We start from the raw sequence: 22606 nt of genomic DNA, 5'->3' as shown, positions 1-22606 counted from the left end.
GTACTTTCCAGTTCTCTGGAACTCTCCTTTTCCATCCAGGGAGCTAGGACTTTGGTTACCTGGCTCTACCTTGTGCTTCTATGACTGCACCCAGGGCCACCTGGCAGAAAGACCAAGAAGCAAAGAGTAATAAACAAGTTTGAGCCTAGACTTTCAGGAACATAGTTCCATAGTCTGGAGTCTGCAGCAACTGCTGCAGCCCCTGGTTACCATGACAGAAAGGATTTGTGTACTGTCTCAGACTTTCTCTTTCTGCTCCCTGAGTCAGATCTAGGGGGCTTTTCTTGGAGTTCTCCTTCTGCACCCAGCTGATCCTGACCCTTTGGGGTTTCAGGCTGCACTGAGTTCAGGCTGGGCTGGGCAGGAGAGGTAAAGGAGAACTTATTGCTGGTGCTTCAGAGTCTGGTCTTGTTTCCAGATCTGCCTGCTGCTTTATTCTTCACAGGCTTCAAGTAGCTGTTCTCTGCGTTCTGCCAGGTTTTGTGACCGTCATAGGTGGGAAGAATAGGTGGTGCGTGCCTACTCTGCTCTAGCCCTTAACCAGAGCTTCAGGAGGATCGTGCCACGTCCCTGCTAGGTTTCTTCTTGTCAGGGTCAGTTGGCCAGGAGCCAGGGAGAAACTGATAGTAACCAGTTGGAGGGGGAGCGGGGTGGCTGGCTATTGGAAGCTGAGTCCAAAGAGGGAGTGGAAGCCAGTTGAGGGTGGTGTGTGCAGGGCTATGGCCTTGGCTTCAGCCTCTATTTTCAGCCCCAGATCATTTAGGGGGAAAACAGCAGACTTGCCCTTGGCCAGGGAGGGCGTGGGGCTCCCGTTGACTGTCCACGCCCTAACCGTGCCCTACTGTGGCTTTTTGGGTCTGCCCAGATGGGGTGCTAGCATCGATCTGCTATACAACTACTACTACTTTTAAAAACTTGTTTTAAAAAATTCTATCATGGGAATTCAGAAAATTAAGAAATATCATATTTAATCTGTCTCACCATAGTAACCTTTGTTAGCACTTGACAATACTTTATTGTTTTCAATGCTTCTGAAATAGTTGATGTACACAAAAGAATAAAGTATTCACAAATAACGTACGTTATAAAGCATGATGGTGACAGTGCTTGTGTGTGTGCTGGCTCCTTATGCAAAACAGTAGCCAGAGCTGTCAAAGCTGTCTTCTTGTCCCTTCCCAATCCCAGCCTCCATTCTCTTTTTCAAATGCATTATTTATAGAATCAGCACACACATTTCAATTTTGAGCCTGATTTTTGTGCTGCCCATAACTTGGCAGGGCACAGCTGAGGGTGCTTTGTGACTCCGGCCCTTGGAGGCGTTTGGATCCTCCTGGGAGCAGAGACCGAAGCCCCTGCCCAGCCTGGGTGAGCATGGAGGGCATGCTAGGGGCACCTCTGCCTCTAAGGAACATTCTCTGCTGCTGTCCACCTGGCTGAGGCTGGGCAGCCTTTGGAGTGGGGTTTGTCCTTGCTCATGTCCCAGCCCCTCTCACCCCCAGGAGAAGGAGCGCCAACGCCTGGAGAATCTGCGGCGGAAGGAGGAAGCTGAGCAGCTGCGCAGGCAGAAGGTGGAGGAGGAAAAGCGGCGGCGGCTGGAGGAGGTGAAGCTGTAAGTGGCCTGGCCCCTGACCCTGCCCTTCCCAGCCCCAGCCCTCCCGGGTCTTGTAAGACTCTCTGTGCCCGTAGGAAGCGTGAGGAGCGCCTCCGCAAGGTGATGCAGGCCCGAGAACGCGTGGAGCAGATGAAGGAGGAGAAGAAGAAGCAGATAGAGCAGAAGTTTGCTCAGATCGATGAGAAGACCGAGAAGGTGAGAGCCTGGGCTGGGGCTGCCATGCGGGGTGGGCTCGCCCTGGTGGGGCCTGAGCACTCAGACTTGGCAGGCTGAGGGTGGGGCTGGGCTCTTGGGAAGCTGTGGGTTTAACACGCTATCCTGTCTGTATCGTGGGCCCTGAAGGCCATTCTGAACCGACCAAGGGCTGAGATTCTGGGCTCTGGGTTTTCCCAGCAGCCTTTTGCGAGTGGGCAGAACTGACCCGCTGGATGGCGGCCGTTGCCCTTTCTCTGGGCTGTGGGGAGCAGTCACGGTTTTTAGTGGCACCGGTACCCATCACGCAGAGTTCTGGGCCCTACTCTGTGGAGCTGTGTGAGGGCCTCCACCAATGCGCACGTGCGGGTGGGCTCTGCAGGCCAAGGAGGAGCGGCTGGCAGAGGAGAAGGCCAAGAAAAAGGCGGCGGCCAAGAAGATGGAGGAAGTGGAGGCGCGTAGGAAGCAGGAGGAGGAGGCGCGCAGGCTCAAGTGGCTCCAGCAGGTGCGATGCAGGAGGGCTGCAGGGAAGGGGGCGGGCAGGAAGGTCACTGCCTTGGTGCCTGAGGACCTGCTGGGCACACCTTCTATTGGGGTTGATTCTGGTGGATCTTGTTGCTTTGAGCCCAGGAGGAGGAACAGAAAGTACCTCGGGGGTGGGGATGGTGACTGTAACCTGCCCCCTGTCTCTGAGGGAGAGGGCATTTTGAGGGTGAGGTGCATGCATTTGGAGTTAGACTTCTGACACAGCTCTGCCATTTGTTAGCTGTGTGACCTTGGGCAGGTTACCTGACCTCTCTGCTTCTGTTACTTGCAGTGGGAGCAGTATCTTCTGGATAGTGTTATTGTGAAGGTTAAAAGTGTCACCTGATGTGAGGTTGTCAGGCGGTATCTGGCATGTGCTAAAAGTCTTCCACATGATTGCCCTTAGAGCCACCCTTCCTCCGAGCAGGAGGGGCCTGCCTCTCCCTGGGAACTGTGTCTCACTCCTGTAGGGAGTGGACTCTGTCATTAGGGAGTTCTGTGCCAGGCACTGTCCTAAGTGTCATGTGGGTGAACTCACAACTCCCTGGGGCGTCAGGTACTATTCTTGTTCCCATTTTATGGATGAGGAAGCCATGGCCAGCGTTGTTAAGTGACTTACTGAGTGTTACACAGCTGGTGGGCCTAGCTGCAGCCTCTGCCCTTGCTTGTTGAATCTGCCTCTGTTGGTGTCACCAGATGCCTTTTCAGCCTGGCCATGGTGGCGCTCGCAGAGCTTCACCTGGCAGCCCACCTGGCGGCTTAGCCCCTGCCGTTGCCTGTGCCAGAGGACCCTGGGTTGGCACAGCCCCTCACCCCTTCGGCCAGCCTCTCCCTCCCTGGGAGCCCTGGCTGGCGAGAGTGCCCTTACCCGCCTCTGCACGGCTGTCTCAGGAAGAGGAGGAGCGGCGCCATCAAGAGCAGCTGCAGAGGAAGAAGGAGGAGGAGCAGGAGCGGTTGCGCAAGGCCGAGGCCCGGCGGCTGGCGGAGCAACGCGAGCAGGAGCGGCAGCTGGCAGAGGAGCGCAAGAGGGAGCAGGAGCGGCTCCAGGCCGAGAGGTGAGGCCCTGCTCACAGCCTGCCTTCCCTGCGTGGGGATGAGACGGCGCCTTGTCACCAGTGTGGCTCCCGGCTTCTCTTGGGTTGGCAGGCTCTTTCCTTACCTTCAGAGCCGGGTGCCCATGGCCGCTGGCCTCCGAGTAGGGTGCACTCTGCATACAGCAGACGCAGGAGCCATGGGAGGGGTGGCCTGGCTCCGGCTCTGTTCTGCCTGCAGGCAGTGGTGCTGCCTTTCTGGTGTCTTTTCCTCAGCCACAGGCAGGCTGGCACTTCCCAGCAGGGCTGCTGTGGGCTGGGACTACCGGAAGCCCACAGGTTTCTTTTTCCTGTTAACAAAACTGGCATCTTGGGCCAGAGGGATCTCTGTGATGCAGCATGGGGCCTTCAGCACTCTGGGCCCTGCCCCCACCAGATGTACACCCCCTGATGATGAGGATGACCCAGGGTGCCTCCCACCCCAGCTCCCCACCTTGGGGACTCTGGATTCCATGAACCCTGGGACCTGCTGGCTGTGCCGAGGAGTGGTCTCTGTGAGGCAGGATAGGATTCCGCAGTTAGTTTTCCAAGTAGTTACCTGAGGCCCACCTGTGCCTGGTCGCTGGGGTTCTGGGGATGTCAGGGACAAAAGCCACACTCACTGTTGGCCAGGAGATGTAAGAGGACTGTGCCCACGTGTGTGTGTAGCCCAGCAGCTGTCCTCTTTCCTGCCCCATCTCCTGGGAAACGCCATCTTTGTGGTGGATACAGGCTTAACGGAGAAGTGAGGAGTCACAGCCAAAGGGCTGTACTGTGATAGTGCTGTCTTCTGGTGCTTATTGATTGACATAAAGTCGTCCCTGGTCCTATGGACAGAGTTGGAGGTAGAAGTCCAAGACAGGAGAAAGGAGTGGCAGCTAATGTGGTTTTAGAATTGGATAGTGCAGGGTGGTATTGTCACCCTACGAGGGGTGACAGGATAATTATAATGGTAGCCGTGGTGGGTACCAAGCTGTGTTTTACCCACACTTCTTGCGTCCTCACTTGAAGCTCACTGTGGCTTAGGAACCATCAGCTCCACTTCACAGAGGAAGTAACTGGTTCAGAAAGGTTATGTGACTTGTTCAAGGTCATGAGCTAGTTTATTGTAGAGAGGATGCCAGACCCATCACAGCCCCTCCTCTGCTTCATGGGTTGAGCTGGTGTCTGCCCTGTGGGTTAGAATGATTGCAGGTAGCACAGCAGGTTTCATTTGACTCTGTGACAATGCTAGAAGAAAGGTGTTACAGTCCCATCGCATAAGAGAAGAGTGAGGCTGAGACCTGAGTTGTGTGGTGGAGTGGGAACTGCATGCTAGTGATCGCCAAGGCAGGGCCCTTCAGGGTGCAGACACCTTGCCTTTGGGGCAAAAGTGCAGCTGTGGCTCTGAGTTGGTATCCCATTTTGCCATCCCATCCTCTAAGGCATACCCACTGGCCTGGTTTCCCTAGCAGGGTGGGAACAGGGCCAGGGCTCTGCTTCCTGCCCTGACAGGCTCTTGCTTGGTACTCAGGGAGCTGCAGGAGAGGGAGAAGGCCCTGCGGCTACAGAAGGAGCGACTGCAGAGGGAACTGGAGGAGAAGAAGAAGGTAGGGGGAAGTCACGGGTGGGCTTCTCTGGGCCTGCTGGGCTGTGGCTGGGGAGATGGTAGCTTGATTTCAGTCTCTGGCGCAGAGCCTGCCTGGCCTGCTGTGCTGCCTGGGGTGGCAGTGGGGCACATACATAACACCCTATTGTTGGCTGGGTTGCAGGAGGAGGAGCAGCGCCTGGCTGAGCAGCAGCTGCAGGAGGAGCAGGCGCGCAAAGCCAAGAAGGCGACTGGAGCCAGCAAGGGCCTGAATGTGACCATAGATGTGCAGGTGAGGCCAGTGCCCAGGGTGGCCAGGGGCCCGCTCTTGTTCTCTGTCCAGACAGGGGCTTTATAAGTTAGGACCTTAAGGACGATGGTCCACCTCCTTGTTGTATCTACTGTTTTTGATAGGTATATTATTTTTATATTCTAAAAGTAGAATTTGTTACTAAAAAAAAGTTTTAATAAAAGTATAAAGTTTAAAAAAAGGACCCTTGGGAAACTACTAAACTCAATATATATCTTAGAGTTTTACATATGTAACCAGGTCATGCACACAACACATGGACGTACTTTTCCATACATATACACTTGTACATTTTTAAATGAGTATGACCATATACTATTTGGAAGTTTGATTTTTCTTTTTTCATTTAGTATATATTATAGACATTTCAACACGTGCATTTCTTTTTTTCCCCGTTTTTTAAACTGGTGCATTATAATTATACGAATAGTGGAATTCATTGTGATGTATTTGTACATGCACCCAGCATAATTTGATCAGTCTCATTCCCCATTACCTCCCCTTTCCCTCCCCTTCCTTCCTTCTCTGATACCCTTCCTCTGTTCTTCTGGTTTCCCTTCTATTTTTATGAGATCCTCCCCCTCCCACCACCCTTTTTTTCTTTTTTCCTTTCTAATTTCTGTACATGAGAGACAATCATATGTCCCTTGAGTTTCTGAATCTGGCTTATTTCATTTAACATCATCTCAAGTTCCATCCATTTTCCTGCAAATGACATAATTTTGTTCTTTACGGCTGAATAAAACTCCATTGTGTACATATACCTTTTTTCTATCGGTAAACATCAAGGCTGGTTCCAGGGGCTGGGGATGTGGCTCAAGCCGTAGCACGCTCGCCTGGCACTGGTTTCGATCCTCAGCATTACATAAAAATAAAATAAAGATATTGTGTCCACCAAAAATTAAAAAATAAATATTAAAAAAAAAATTCTCTTTCTCTCTTTAAAAAAAAAAAGGCTGGTTCCGTGATTTGGCTATTGTGAATTGTGCTGCTATGAATATGGGCGTGTCTGTGTTGCTATAGTGCGCTGGCTTGGTTCTTTTGGGTAGATACTGAGCAGTGGCATAGCTGGGTCATATGGTGGTTTCATTCCTGTCTTTTGAGGAACTGCCATACTGATTTCCGTAGTGGTTGTACTGATACATAATCCCATCAACAGTGTAAAAATGTTCGTTTTTCCTCACACCCTTTTGAACATTTATTTTTGTTTTATTCTTGATGTTTGCCCTTCTAACTGAAGTGAGATATCAACACATGTGCATTTCTTAATTTTTTTTCCACATTTTTTCCCCTTGGTATATTATTGTTGTGGGTGATGATGGGATTTGTTGTTACGTGTTGGTGCAGGCACACAATGTAACAATGTATTCTGGCCAATCTCTCTCCCCAGCTCTGCCCCCTGTGCATTTCTTATTTTTGAGGTCTGTGTCCCCATTCTTTATATTAGAATTTAGCCAGCTCCTGCTGAGCATTTCAGCTATTTTCAGTTCAGTGATGATACCAAACAAAACAGTGTGAAGGAAGGGTTTTCACTGCAGCAAAGTTAAGATGTTGAAAACTGGAAGTTGGGTCTGTCCATCTATGTCGGAGGGTTAAGGTGAAGATCATGGATCTGAGAGGTGAATCTGGACACACTCACCTGGAAAAATATTTGTGTGGAAAACGAATATGCAGAGTAGTATGTATTCTGTGACTTTTTAAGATTAAAATGTGACCCCAAACCTTTTGTTTTTGCCTGTGAGGTGAGGGAAGGTGGCTGGAGCCCAGCGTCCCCCAGTGGTGGGATGTAGGAAGGTAGGGGAAGGGAGGTGATGGCCATATTGATTTTTTTTTTTTTCCCCCCAGTCTCCAGTTTGTACCTCATATCAAATGACTCCACAAGGGCCCAGGACCTACCCCAAAATCATTACAGAGGATTATGGGATGGACCTGAATAGTGATGACTCTACTGATGACGAGGCCAACCCCCGGAAGCCTATTCCCCTCTGGGCCCAAGGTAAGCAGGGCCTAGAGTGCCCAGGAGACTCAGGCCTTTGCCTCTCCTCACTTTCTCAGGCCCTGGAAGTGGCAGGTAGACTGTTGCAGGTGGCCAGGCTATTGTGCTGGGGTTGGCAGCTTGAGAAACTGGCCTAAGAAGCCTGCATGGGGCCTGTGGGCTCATCTGAGGACCAGCCTAGGGTGGTGGGTGCCTGTTTTCTTAATGAGTACATTGTGGCCAGCCCAGGCAAGGCCTGCTACCAGGCGCTCTGATGGACTCAAGCTCCTCTCAGAGCCCCACTCAGGAGGGCCAATGAGGCTTAGACCCACGTAAGCAACCTGTCGGGCTGAGGATGGTAGTAGGGTTTAGGCAGAGTGCCAAGAGCTGGAGCCAGGGGCTTCAAGCCATTGGGAATGGCAGGAAAGACCTGGAGGAGGGCCACGGGACACTTGATCAGGATTTGACCTGGAATTTACAGGCCCCAGCATCTAAACAGCGTGCGGGTGAGTGAGACTGCTGCCCTGGGCTGGGTGCGAGGCCTGCCGGCGTGGAGCAGGGCCTGGTGCCATCAGTAGTGGTTTGCAGGGTGTGTGCTGGGGGTCGGGCAGGATGCAGACCTCCAGAGGGCCAGACTGGTCCCAGCCAGGAATCCCACAGGGGGTCAGCGCTCTACAGAAGGCAGCTTGCTTTTGTCAGTTTCACTTCCTTTGAACCCCACGATAGCTGGAATCTTGGTCGAACTAGAAGTGTCAAGTCACCCAAGAGGCTGCAGTGAGCAGGGGCGAGTGCCAGCAGAGAAGCCACCTAAGCTTAGTTGACCTTAGACAGTTTACTTATCTGTTAGCTGGGTTAACAGTAAAACCTGGCTGAGGAGATTTTTGGGGAATACAATGAGCGCGGAGTGGTGCCCGCTGCCCGGCAAGTGCTGGGTGCACGTTCCCACCTCTGATCCCTCAGGGTCTTCCTCAGCTTTGCTGGCAGGGCTGTGCCCTCTCACGGCCTCAGCTCTGTCCCCTGTCAGCCTGTGCTCTGAGGCGAGGAGGCTCGCTTGGTGCTTCAGCTCTGGGCGAGACCTGTCTTCACGCCCGGCTCCACTAGCCACGAGCTCTGTTCCCTGGGGCAAGTCTTCCATCTACACAACGGGGAAATAAAGCACCTGCTTCTGTCCGCTCTTGGGGAACTTTGGTTCAGCTGCCAGAGGACGGCAGACGAACAAGAGCTGGTGTGGGTGGCGGGTGAGCCTGAAGAAGGCTCTGCAAGAGGAGCAGGGGCAGGGCATGCTAGGGTGGCGAGAGTGGCAGGGCTGTGTGTAGGGCAAGGGACAGGGACCTCATGGAGCGCCTAAGACATTGACCAGGCCTCTGCATTCCACATAGGCGCCCAGCTCTCACAGACTTTCATCTCTCAATACTTTAACCCACCGGACACTAAGGAGCTTTTTGGACCCATTCTCCCGCTGGACTTGGAGGACATCTTCAAGAAGAGCAAGCCCCGCTACCACAAGCGCACCAGCTCGGCTGTCTGGAACTCGCCGCCCCTGCAGGGCACCAGGACCCCTGGCATCCTGGTCCACAATCTGAAGAAGTACTGAAGCAGGCCCATGGCCTCTCTGCTGTCTCTGCGCCCATCTGTCTGTCTGTCTCTGTGTTGGCTGACATCCTCCTGCTTGGTCTGTCAGTGCTGAGGGCTTGGTCAGGTGGCTGTGAGCCTCCTTGGTGTGCGGGTGTTTGTGCTGCAGATGGAAGGTGGCCCCAGGCCTGCAGGGGCCATGGGCTTAGTGGATGGCTGGGGAGGAAGCAGGCCCAGCCCCAACCAGCCTGCAGGCAGCACTGTGTAAATAGATTATTACAATTCAGCAGAATTTTAGTCTGTAGAGTTTTAGAGGTAGATTAATAAAGTGCATTCTTTCCAGCCTTCTGTGGATGTCGTGAAGACCAGGCTCTGCGGCATCATGCCCCAGATCCTGGTCCTGCAGGCATGTGTCTCTGGCCACCAGACAGTCTGGAGAAGCAAGGCACTGCTCCTTCACCTGGGTGTGCTCCGTGGTCACTGGTGGGGGGATCCCGCCCCAGAGGTACTGACTTGAGGGCTGAATCCGATACCCGGGGAGACACTTTAATGACTTCGTGATGGGGCAGTGAAGATGCTTGCTGTTAGTAAAGGAATTTCATTCTTTTGGAAAGACTTGGGCCTTGACACAGCCCTGCCACTTAGTCCCTCAGCCTAGCTACTCCTCAGGCTCCGCCCTTGCTGCATGGGTGGTGAAAGGACTTGAAAGAGTTCAAGTGCATGAGCTCTGATTAGAAAAAAAGGAGGTCCTTTGAGACCACCTTGGGACCAGGGCAGTGGGAGAGTGCCCCAACATTGAGACCAGACAGCTGCTAATTAAATGGTTGGTGCCAATCAAGAGTGGCCCTGGTCCTGGCTACTAGGTGTCCTGCTGCTCTAAGTCCCTAGAGTCGAGGTTGGTAAACTATGGACCATGGGCCAGATCAAGCCACAGTCAAGTTTTAGTTTTATTGGAACATGCAGATTGGAAATGCTGGTTGGTCTGTCCGTCCCCACCTGCTGTCACTTGAGGGTAGAATTACGTTTTGCAGCAGAAGCCTTGTGGCTTATAAAGCTGACAATTTTTGTTGTCTGAACCTGTACAGAAGAACTTCCTGACCCCTACTTTAGGACAAAATAAAGGCTAAATAGCAGAATGCTTTAAAAAGAAAAGAAATGGTGAACTCACATGATAAACCAAAGTTAGAAGATTCTGCCCATGCGAAGAAAAACATTTTACAGTTCATTCAAATATTGTGGACATGCAGATTTGTTCCATCTGTTCTCCTGACTGGAAACTTACGTTAAGTAAACTGGAGAGCATGTCTTTGTCTGAAATCATAACATCAAATTTTCACTGTGATAAGCATATTGATACAGCGTGTCCAAGAAGCACTTATTCAACAGAAAGGCAATTTCAGTTGTGTCTTGATCAGCATTTGATGTTGTCCGTATTTCTTTATCCACTGTAATAGGAGTGTAGTGGTGTCTCATGGTTTTAATATTTCCTCAAGGCTGAAAAGGGTGTATATTTTTTCAAGTGCCTATTTGCCTTCTGTATATCATTTTTGGTGAAGAATCTGTTCAAGTCTCACTCAGTCCTAAATTGTGTTGTTTAACCATTGAATTTAAGAATCCTTGCATGGTGTAAATACAAATCTGCTGCCAGATACGTGCTCTGTACTATTTTCTGCCGTTCTGCAGCTTGCCTTTTCATTTACTTCCAGTCACAGAGCAAACATTTTAAATTCAGCAAGTCTACTTATCATTTTATGGGTTATACTTTTTTGATGTCATGTCCAAAAGAAATCTTTGTTTAGCGTCAAGTCCCAAAGCTTTTGTATGTTTCCTTCTGAATGTTTTCTTATTCTAAATGTTATATTTAGACATGAGATAACTTTTAGTTTGAGATAACTTTAAAGTGTGAGGTTCATGCTTTTTGTTTTTATTTGGGGCACGTGGACGGATGTCTAGTTGTTTTAGCACCATTTGTTGAAAAGACTGCCCTTCCTCCACTGAATGTCCTTGGTATCTCTGTCAAGAATCAGTCAGCCACGTTCATTTGGGCCTATATAGGACTTTTTTTCTTCATTCATCTGTGTCTCTTCTTTTGCCAAAACCACATGGCCAAGATTGCCATACTTTGTAATAATCTCAAAATCTGATAATTTAAACCCTCCAGATTTCTTTTTCCTTTCCAATTTGTTTTTACTATTAATTTTACCTTTCTACATATATTTTAGAATTGGTCTATCTATACAAAAGTCCTGCTTGGGTTTCCATTGGAATTTCATTATAGATGAGTTTGGAGGTAAATTCACATACTTACAATAGTGAGTTTTGTGATTCGTGCATGTGATATGTCTCCATGTATTCACATTTTATAGTTTCTGTCATCAGCACATTGTAGTTTTGGCATACATTATCTTGTACATATTTTGTTAAATATTTATTTTCTGGCCATTATTGTAAATAGTTTTGTTTTTCTAATTTTTGAACTATGCTTGTTCATTGCTGATATATAGAAATACAAATGATTTTTGTGTGTTGGTCTTGTATCTTATGGTGCAACTAAAGTAATATTCAGATGAAAATTTATAGGACTAACTGCCTATGATAGGAGTAAAAAGGTCTCAGTAATAATTTCTATTTCCACTTCTCCAAAGTAGAAACACAGTATCAAATTGAAGTGTAAGAAGAAAAGTAGCAAAGTAGAGCAGAATTCAGTGACACTAGAGAGAGAAAACAGAAAAACAGCAGAAAATTAAAGCTGTTTCTTTGAGAAGCTTAAAAAATTCATAAACCTCTGTCTAGACTGGTTAGGAGAAAAAGATATAACAGATTACCCCTGTCAGGAGAGAGAGATCACACCATTACAGATCATACAGATGTTTATGATCATTAGAGACTATCTGAAACACTTAGGGCAGCACATTTGATGATTTAAATGAAATAAACACAAATTCCTTGGAAGGTAGAAATTATCTCAGTTTACTCAAGAAATAGTAGTCCTATTTTTTTTTTAAATTGGTTGTTCAAAACATTACAAAGCTCTTGACATATCATATTTCATACATTAGATTCAAGTGGGTTATGAACTCCCATTTTTACCCCAAATACAGATTGCAGAATCACATCGGTTACACATCCACATTTTTACATGATGCCATATTAGTGACTGTTGTATTCTGTTACCTTTCCTATCCTCTACTATCCCCCCTCCCCTCCCCTCCCCTCCCATCTTCTCTCTCTACCCCATCTACTGTAATTCATTTCTCTCCTTGTTTTTTTTTTCCATTCCCCTCACAACCTGGTATATGTAATTTTGTATAACAATGAGGGTCTCCTTCCATTTCCATGCAATTTCCCTTTTCTCTCCCTTTCCCTCCCACCTCATGTCTCTGTTTAATGTTAATCTTTTCCTCCTGCTCTTCCTCCCTGCTCTGTTCTTAGTTGCTCTCATTATATCAAAGAAGACATTTGGCATTTGTTTTTTAGGGATTGGCTAGCTTCACTTAGCATAATCTGCTCTAGTGCCATCCATTTCCCCGCAAATTCCATGATTTTGTCATTTTTTAGTGCTGCGTAATACTCCATTGTGTATAAATGCCACATTTTTTTTATCCATTCTTCTATTGAAGGGCATCTGGGTTGGTTCCACAGTCTAGCTATTGTGAGTTGTGTAAGTAGTCCTATTTGTAAGAGAATTTGATTTTTAGTTCCTCTCACAAAGAACACTCTAGGTATAGATGGTGTTAGTGGTACTTGTTACCACATTTTAAAAGAAGAAATAATACCAATTTTACACAACTTCTCTCTGAAAACTAAAGAGGAAGGAACACTTGTGAGTCTTCTGAGGCCAGTATTGCCCTGATCCCCAAACCACACACAGGTGTTTCAAGGAAATTGGATCATCATCCCTCATGAACATAAACACATTCTCAACAAAATTTTAGCAAATCAGATTCTACAAAATACCTTCATAAATACACTGGGTAACAGACTAAGTGAGATTTATTTCAGGAATGCAAGGTAGGGTTAACATTGGAAAGTTAATGAAATTTACCACATTAACAATGCTAAAGGAAAATCATGACTAAGTAGATGGACAAGTTCGACAATTCTATGCAAATAACTCATGATAAAGGCTCTAAGTACATTTAGGATTTAAAGAAAATTTCTTCACCTTGATAAAGCTTCTATTTAAAAAACCCACAAAACAAACCTAACATGCATACTAAATGGTGAATATCTGAATGCAGTCCTTATACTGAGCTCAATGCAAGGATGCTGACTCTACTTCTGAGCATTTCACTAGAGGTTGTAGAGTGCAGTAGAAAAAAAAAGTATTGGAAAGGATCTTCAGAGGCTGGGGGTGTAGCTCAGAGGCAGAGTGTGTGTTTGGCATGAGAGGCCCAGGGTTCAATTGCTAGCACAAAAACAAATGATGATAACCTCTAGAGAATCCAGTATTATTAACCAAAGGCTGGTAGGTAGTAAGTCAGTTTAGTATGGTTGCAGGATACAAGAATGATATGCAAAATTGTATTTCTGTGTATTGGCTATGTGCAATCAAATTCAAATAAAAATAGAAGTTTCAGTAATGTTAAATATCAAAATCTTAGGAATAAATTTGAGAAAAAAAAAAAAGATCTGAAGCCCTATGCAGTGAAAAATAACAAAACATTTCTTAGGGAAATGAATGAAGACATGGGGTATATACTGTGTTCGTGGGTCGGATCCTCCATATTTTTAAAATGTCAGTCTTCCCCAATGATGTTATTCAACCTTAACCAAGCCCAATATCCTCCTTTTTGGAGGATGGAAGGGTAAAAGTTTATTACAAATTAGTTTAAAAATTCATATTTAACTACAAAGAGTTTTTAATAACCCAAATGACAAAAAAAAAAAAAAAAACAAATTTGGAGAGGTCACACAACAGGACTTTTTAAGACAATACAAAGCTACAGAAATCAGGACAGTATGGTATTGGCATCATGGTAGATGGAGATCTGGAATTTTAAGAGTCTAGAAATAGTTCTATACCATATCTAATTGGTTTGTTTTCAGTAAAGGTAAAAAGGAAGTTTAGTGTGGGGGGCATACTTTTTCAACATCTTATCTGGTCCAGTTGGATATATTTGAAAAATCATTACATGTCCTTACATATATCAGAATTAATTTATGATGGATCATAGGCCTAAATGTAAAAGCTAAAAATGTTAAGGACTTCTAGAGGAAAACAGGAAACGGATCTTAAGTGTCTTTGTGTTTGACAGAGATTTCTTACATGACACAAAAAGTATAAAGTATAAAAAAGTAATAAATTATAGTTCATCAAAATTAAACCCCTTTGCTTTTTAAAAATTTGCTGGTTCTTTTTAGTTATACATGGATTCTACTGTCACGTATAATCCCTCTGCTTTTCAAAAGTCACTGTTAGCCACCAACTTGTTTTTGCCCCCTTGCTGGAGGGATGCTGTACACGACCTATCCTACTATAGGGACAGAGTGGGCCCCTCTTCACCACCTAGCCAGAGCGATGCGACACATGCTTACCCAGGCTCTCAGCAAGACCAGTCCCTGACTGCCAACCCCACCCCTCACTGTGGCCCGCCCCTTCCTTACCCGACACACATCCTTGTCAAACCCGAGTTACTTAGCTGCCCTGTAAGGCTCAGGTAGAGGTGGACAAACCTTTCTGACTCCATCTGCTTGTGATAGCCCAAGCCCAAGTCCACGTGCTGTCGTGGGGTTGGGGGCCATGAGCCGAGGTAGTCTGAATGCTGGGCGAGTTCTGCTTGGCCAGAGCCATCGTTATAGCCTTTGTTTGCTCCCTTTGGGCTTCTGTGATGCAGAGATTCCTAGAGAAGGTTTAGGAAAGAAGGCAGAGGAGGCTTAGAAGGGAAGCAGTCTTCTGTCAGCAGCTCGATGCTGTGACAAAATACCTGTGGGAAAAAACCTGGAGGAGGAAATTATTTTCTCTCATGGTTTCAGAGATTTCAGTTCCTGGTCATTTGGCTCCATTGCTTTGGGCCTGAGGCAAGGCAGAACATTTTGGCTGGGAACATGTGGTTGAGCAAGAGGCTCACTTCGTGATGGGGGATGGAAGGTGGGGGAGAGAGAGGGGAAGAACATTTTAGATATAAACCATATAAAGCCATCACCTGTATTCCAGGGGGTTACAGATGACCCGGAGCCCCAGCTGCAGTCATCATCTGAGTCTTTTGGAGCTCAACTGAGGCTCCTTTGGACATCTGTAGAAACCTGGATGGTAGCACATGAAACCAGAGTCTGAGCTACTGCAGCTCGGACTTGTATCCCTTACTGAGCTTGATCCCTTAATCAGCCAATAAAAAATAACTCCACCACACCCCACCGCTGTCTAATAAAGTTTGAAATTTTTCCACAAAAGCAGTTTACCTTGCATGCTGAGAAGGGAAGCACACTCATTGTCTTGCAGTGGTGAGCTAAGCTGCATTACACATAATCATACCTCGACAGACACTTGATTTTATTGCAACTTATTAAGTCTGAGTGTGGACATGAAGGCCAACACTGATTCAGGTTAGTTGACTAAATTCATAAAACTTATAATAATAATAATAACAACATTATCATTAATAATAGTATTATTAATAACATTATTGTTATTATTATGGTACTGGGGATTGAACCCAAAGGTGCCTTTACCTCTGACCCACATCCCTAGTACTTTTTATTTTTTATTTTGATACAGGGTCTTATTAAGTTGCTGATGTTGGCCTCAAACTAGTGATCCTCCTGCCTTAGTTACCTGAGTTGCTGGGATTACAGGTGTGGGCCACCACGTCAGGCTATGAAGCTTTAATCTTGGTAATAGAGGTTCATTTCAGCTTAATCTGGAGCTAAAAGAAGAGGAGGCCATAACTCATGCATGCTATGACATTTGTTTGGATCTCTATTTGCTCTGTCTGCTCTGCCTCTAGTCTGAAGGGGTCCGTAGCAGTGGAGAATTGGTTCCAGGGAAGCAGAGGAGGGGAACTTCAAGAGTGTATTTAGTGTCTCAATTGTGATTAGAGAATAGCCAAGAAAGGGGCCCACTGAATGTCCCCTGTGGTCCCTGTGCTGGGATTCTTTAACAAAATAACTATGGGGTTACCCCCAATGTGGGCTCCTAGAATGAATTGCTTGGCCTCAGAAACCTTGTAAAGGTGTTGGGGGGGGCAGCCACTGTGGGAGGCCATCCTCGCATGTGATTTGAGTTACTTCCCTGGCTGGGTGAGAGGCGCTTAGACACAGCTGTGTCAGAGCCTTCCTTTTCCAGGTCCGAGGGCTTGTCCCTGCAGAGGCATGCCTGGCTACTGCCCTGAAGACCCAATCATCACCCCTAACCTTGGGATGCTGCCCCCCCTTAACCTTCATTGGATGGGATTTTCCTTGGAATTTTTTGTTCTCCAATTAAAGCTCACTCCCTGAGCGCGCTCGCGCGCTCTCTCTCTCTCTCTCTCTCTCTCTCTCTCTCTCTCTCTCTCTTCTGCAAACCTTGCCACCGCATTAGGTGGCTGGAGGCGGGAGCTAGGAGAAGCCGTCTCGGAGCTGGTATTAAAGGTAATGAGAGTCTTGTCTCTTTAAAACTCCCTAGCAATTACTTATGAACCGAACCTTCTTTCATGAAGCTAGCGCTGGTCGCATGGCAGAAGCCACCACTGCAGGAGTGGCAGGGACACTGTGACATCTTAGTGGACTCCTGCTTCAGTTACTTAGGGTGTGTTGTCTGCATGTTTGTGACCACGTTACTCTAAACTGAGTGAGCAGTGCCTTTGAAAAGGAGAATGATTGGTTTGGAATGATGTGGGTAACCAAGAACCCAGGCATGGTGGTATCTTGACCTGGTCAGCAGACAACAATTTTGATAACTTTCTGCCACTGCATCGTAAATAGCCCTTCCCCTTTGCTCTCTGATAACACGTTCCTCTTTCCTGTGAGTGTTCAACAGGAGTGTCGTAAAAGTTCCAACTTCCTCTGAGTCTGTCCAGGGCAATTTGGACTCTAACATGAGCCTGTATTTCTTTTTTTTTTTTTTTCTTTTGGTACCAGGAATTGAACTCAGGGGCACTCAACCACTGAGCCACATGCCCAGCTCTATTTTGGATTTTATTTAGAGACAGAGTCTCACTAAGTTGCTTAGTGCCTCGCTGTTGCTGAGGCTGTCTTTGAACTTGTGATCCTCCTGCCTCAGCCTCCTGAGCCACTGGGATTACAGGCGTGTGCCACTGCACCTGGCATATATTTCTTCCCAGGATCCTCCCATTGCTGGTTCCAAACTCACTCCCACATTTAGACGTTTCTTACTGCAGCATCCCATGTCAAGGTAGCAAAAGGTGTTGAAACCCAACATTGTGTTCTTCATTGCAGATATATTTTCAATTTGATATTTTGATTTTTGTTATTTTCAGTTATCTTCCAGAATTCTGAATCTTGTCTTTTTTATTTCACCAAATATATTTATCATAATTATGTAAAAAAAAAAAAAAGAAAAAGAAAATTTCCCTCACCAGGCATGGTGGCACATGCCTGTAAAGAGGAAATGGGAGGCTGAGGCAGGGGGATGGCAAGTTGGGGACCAGTCAGCTTGGACAACTTAGTGAGACGCTGTTGAAATAACAAACAAACAAACAAAAAACCCCCAAACTCTCTGATTAAACAACCGTCTGGAACCCCTACAGATCTTTTTAAAACTTTTCTGTTATTTCTCATGAATACACAAAACACATGCACACACGCATACACATGCACACATGCACGCGCACACACATACTGCCTATAACCAATGCGGGCAGCTGAATTAAGGTTGCTCGTGTGAATTTGCAGGGACACAAAATAAAACACAGACACAATTTACCTTTACACAAGCTTCAGGATGGCTTCCCTGGCTCTTGACCTCAGGCTCCCCAAAGAGAGAGCAAGAGAAAGTCAGGAGAGGCTGATGTGTGTGTGTGTGTGTGTGTGTGTGCGCGCGCGTGCGCGCGAGTGAGAGAGAACATGTTTGGAAGTCACCTTTTATTGCGGGTCACTGTTCTTACAAAGTTCTATCCATAAAAGGGCAGAAGGGGCAGGACTACAAGGGAACAGGTGGGCGTAACTCAACCCTAAGATTACGCCCACAAAGAAGAGCTCCTTGCTATCTAGTGGGTCACTGCCCAAGCCACAATGAATGCAGTGGTTGGTCAGAGCCTGGTGCATCAGGACTGGAAGGCGTGGTCATTCAGTGTGGCTCTCCCTGCACCAGACACATAATTAATCTTGTATTTCCTTCTTTTCCTGCCTTTTTTTTTTTTTTTGTACTGGGAATTGAACTCATCTCCAGCCCTTTTTTATATTTTATTTAGAGACAGGGTCTCACTGAGTTGCTTAGGGCCTTGGTAAATTGCTGAGGCTGGCTTTGAATTTGTGATCCTCCTGTCAGTCTCAGCCTCGCTGGGATTACAGGCTTGCACCACCACGCCCGGCTCTTTTTCTGCTTTCTAAAATTGTGTTCTGCATAATGTTTTGGCAAAAACAATGTGAAAGTAATTTAAGACTTGGGATGGTGTCGTCTTCTGATTATATTATCTTCTTCCTGCCAGGACTTGACACATCAGAATACCTGGAGACACAGATTTCGGAATCAGCTTAATCCTGTTTTCATGGGCTGCTGTCCCTTCAAGGGCCTTTCTGCTTCTACTTAATTTTTATTCCTAGGTTTTTCTCTTGACTCAACCTGAGGGGAAAAGAAATGAGCAATCTCTTAGGTAGGTCTTGAACTCCACTATTAATTGACCTATCACGCCCTCTTGCAGAGCATCCAGTGCCTAGTGTGGGTCATTTTCCTGTGTCTGGGTCCTGCCTAGATCTAGCACTGGTATTTCCTCATGCTCTTGGTAGCGCCCTGTGTCCTGGACAGTGTTCCTGGTTGTTTCACCATTGTGTCTGTCTGCTTTATCTAGTTTCCTAATGAGGGGGACTCAGTGCATCTGTCATGCTATTTCTCCCTATTTGTCTTCCTTTAGAGCTGACTAGGATTTTATTTCGTCTATCGGTTCTCCCCTAGGCTAAATCTTACACTGTTCTTGATATATTCATGCATAGATATCATTGTTATTTTCCTTTTTCTTATAATTATTTTTTATCCTTTTTCAAGGGCGGGATTCCAGGGATTGAACTCAGGGGCACTCAACCACTGAGCCACATCCGCAGCCCAATTTTGTGTTTTATTTAGAGACAGGGTTTCACTGAGTTGCTTAGCTCCTCGCTGTTGCTGAGGCTGACTTTGAACTTGTGATCCTTCTGTCTCAGCCTCCTGAGCTGCTGGGATTACAGGCATACGCCACCGCCCCCGGCTTATTTTTTAATTCTTTGACTCTGAATTCCAGGGTTAATACCACCGCGTAGCATATGATCCACTGTCATTATTGCCTCCTCTAAGACTTTTTCCAATATTTTTATTTAAATGTTCTTTTATATTCCCATTTTTACTTCAATTTCAAATAAGGTTATAAAGGGATATTGACTCCAGAAGTGGTAAGGAACAAATGTGTCCATGAGCGTCCATTCATGCAACTAATAATTTCTGTTGTCATTTTAGTCCTTGGTCCAAAGAAGGTCTGTGGACCAGGCAGGTAAGATAGCTGTGCAGCCTGGGTGTCCATCTGCTATGGCATGTTCTGTGGCCTCTCAGGTGACATCCTGGAATCCGAGTTACTTTAGATGAACTCCTTCCTGACCCATGTGCATCCTGAACAGAAGGCACATTCTACCTTCCATTACATGGCTTTGTGTTAACTGATTTTGGAAGTTATATATTCCATGGTATTTTGCTGAGTTCGTGTACCTCTGACTCTTGACATGATCCTTACCTTACTCAGTACCTTGGTAGTGGTTACTGGGTTAGGTTGCATCACAATTCTAAGGCCCCAAAGAGAATGACATGTACCCAGCATTTTAACTAAATCATGTGAAAAGAAAAGAAGAGTCAAGAAGATTAGAACATTCATGTCCTTGAGACATTCATCTCTTTATGGAAACTAACTTAGAAGTCTCATTAAGCTCAGAACCTAATAGCTAGACTCCAGGCAAAGAGAAAGACGTGAACTTCAATGACGATCATTTGTTTAATAAATATATAATGAGCATCTGCCACAAACAAACGTTATATTGAATTTTTTGGTGACTGCAACATTGAGACACCGACAACGTCCTCTGAATGAGACGGTGGTTCAGAGGGAATGTGGACCTACCTCAAGTTGAAAGAGTCTGTTTTTAGATATTATTTGTTTAGGTATAGGACGTTCTTTTCATTTTTCAATTCCTGACATTGGTTAGGGCTCTCCTATTTCTCAGTAATTAGAAATGCCTTCTGGTGGGGTTTTGGATAACTTGAGTTACTTTTGCTATCTTTTTGTTTTAGTATAACGTTCCTCAAAAATTGATGACAAACATTGTCATATTCTCTTAATTTTTTTCTTCATATCTTTTGAAGACTTTTTTCCTCCCTCACCCTCTAATGCTGGGAGGAAAGTGAGTCTCATTCTCAGATGAGGATCTTCTTCTGTATCATTGGAGTCTTCAGGACTTAAACTTGAGGAAGTACTCTGGTCCTTAGGATGTTAAAAATGGTTCTGTTCTGTGCATTGTCCAAATGAGTGGGGTCTTTCAGGAGTGTTTGTCCGGGGCCTGGGGGCGTACTTCAGTGGTAGACACTTACCTAGCCTCCTCAAGACTCTCAGTTCAATCCCCAGCACTGCAAAAACAAAACAAAAACAAAAACCAAGAGTATATTTGTATGTGGAAAGATGGTGGCTATACCAAATATGGTTAAAAGAAACAGCAGTACTTCAAGAGAGTGCAAGGTTTACCTCCACCCTTGGAGGTGGGGAAGTAGATGTTTACTCCTCCCTGATAAATGTCTTACAGCTATGATGGTATTTATTAATCCCCAATCAACAGTACTCTTCTTTACAGGTGGTGAGCAAGCCAACGATTTGACTTCCGTGAATTTCTGATGACTTCCTTTTATCTCCTCTCTTTACATATTTTTTAAATTAGTTTTTTTTAGTTATAGATAACACAATACCTTTATTTTATTTATTTATTTTTAATGTGGTGCTGGGGACCGAACCCAGGGCCTCACATGTCCTAGACGAATGCTCTACCTCTGAGCCATAACCCCAGCCTTCTTTACACATTTTTTAATTGTGTATTTTAATTGTACATGATGTTGGAATTTGTTGTTAGATATTCATATATGCACATAATGTAACAATATAATTTGACCATTATCAACTCCTCAGCACTCTGATGACTTCTTAATGACCAAATGACAAACCACAGAGGATTTCATGTTTCCCCTAAGCCGTCTTCTTCCCTCAACTGCAGCTATATTGTCTTCATCCACAAGAATGGCTGTCTGGATATGTTTTCTGCCAGGATTATCATCCTTCCTGGCCCTCAATGTACATGGGTCACTTGGATTTTGCAGAGTTATTGTCACCCAACCTGCCATGAGGGTTGAATTGATCATCTGTGCCAACTTGGAGGTGATTTTCCAATTCTTGATTCGCTTCTTTGTAAACCCCATCTGCTGAGAGCCAATGCCGCAGTCTGGCTGGGCACAAAATAACCGAGCTGCCATGCACTCCACGCACACTTCCCGGGAACTGTCCCCGGGAACTCTCCCAGCTCTCCACTGGGCTCCTCTCTCTCTCTCTCTCTCTCTCTCTCTCTCTCTGAACCCCGAGAGAATTCCACAGGAACTCCAAAGTGGCGGGCACCCAAGGCAGCAGGAACCACCCTATTCCTGGAGTCGCCCTATTCCCAAGCCACCCTATTGCTGGACAACGGGGTCCATATACAACTCAATACACAGCCTGTCCCAATCCAGCATCATCCAGTCACAGCAATTATAACTTAATTATCATCATCTTATTGGCTTCCTGTCGTCACCTCTTAACCACTCCTTCTGGTGCCATCCCGACTCGGCTGTGGCTCTCAGCACCCATCCTCCTCCCAATCTAAGTCCCAGCATCCAGCTCGATCAGGTCTTCCTCTGCAGTGTCCCTGTGCATGTTAAGTGAATGTTGACTGATACTCCGGGTCAGACATTTATTTATTCCTCTCTCATTTTATTAGAGCATTATGACTATATATAATATTCAGGTTCATTTTGACAAAATAATTCTACTTCTCTCCTAATCTTGCCCCTCACAAAGCCTCCTTTGAATGCCTGGATTGGTTTACGTGGCCGTTTTCTATATTTCCACAATTTCCTAAGCACACGTCTCCCAAAGACCATGTTCCTTGTTTTGATGTGTCGTATTTATGTGTCTACTTCCTGCACAGGCTGGAACATCCTAGGGTCTCAAATGAGTTTGTTGTTCTAATCACCAAAGTCATGCTTAGGGACTGGCATGTAATAGGAAGTGTCTGTGGAGTATTTTTCTAAAGCTGAATGTAAGTGTACAGATTGAACCTCAAGGTGGCACCATTTCCTGTAGAATCTGGAACCTCATGGAACATTTACAATCTGCCAACAGTCCCTATGGGTGGGAGGTGATGAAGTTCACACTCAAAGTGAACCAAAGGAAATGAGTTTCATTTTATTTTTTTTTTACTTCAGTTCAAAACAGCTGACCAATTTTTCTTTTTTTGACCAAAGAGAGCTCTGCGTCCCCATGGCAGTTGCTTATTATGCCTGTCATTTCATATTTCATAGCTACAAAGAAGGGCATGAGGAATGGAGGGCAACAGGGCTGAAGAAACGGAGGTAAAGCCTGAGTAGAGACTG

At 46.0% G+C, this 22606-nt stretch overlaps 1 protein-coding gene across 2 annotated transcripts in view; it reads left to right on the top strand.

The window, feature by feature from the left end:
* Positions 1 to 14150, top strand: part of Incenp (inner centromere protein) — a 33352-nt gene extending 19202 nt beyond the window's left edge. For both annotated transcript variants that reach the window (XM_071616112.1, XM_027944713.2), the window contains exons 11-18: positions 1500 to 1609; positions 1687 to 1807; positions 2187 to 2309; positions 3221 to 3384; positions 4913 to 4988; positions 5151 to 5258; positions 7122 to 7272; positions 8631 to 14150. In XM_071616112.1, the coding sequence (XP_071472213.1) occupies positions 1500 to 1609; positions 1687 to 1807; positions 2187 to 2309; positions 3221 to 3384; positions 4913 to 4988; positions 5151 to 5258; positions 7122 to 7272; positions 8631 to 8845 (1068 nt within the window). In that variant the 3' untranslated portion in view covers positions 8846 to 14150. The remainder of the gene's footprint in view (positions 1 to 1499; positions 1610 to 1686; positions 1808 to 2186; positions 2310 to 3220; positions 3385 to 4912; positions 4989 to 5150; positions 5259 to 7121; positions 7273 to 8630) is intronic.
* Positions 14151 to 22606: the final 8456 nt, after the last annotated feature.

This window comes from Marmota flaviventris, chromosome 9 (assembly GCF_047511675.1).
Source record: "Marmota flaviventris isolate mMarFla1 chromosome 9, mMarFla1.hap1, whole genome shotgun sequence".
Taxonomy (NCBI): domain Eukaryota; kingdom Metazoa; phylum Chordata; class Mammalia; order Rodentia; family Sciuridae; genus Marmota; species Marmota flaviventris.
Note: the sequence above shows the minus strand (reverse complement) of the source record. Positions and strands in the feature narration are given on the sequence as shown.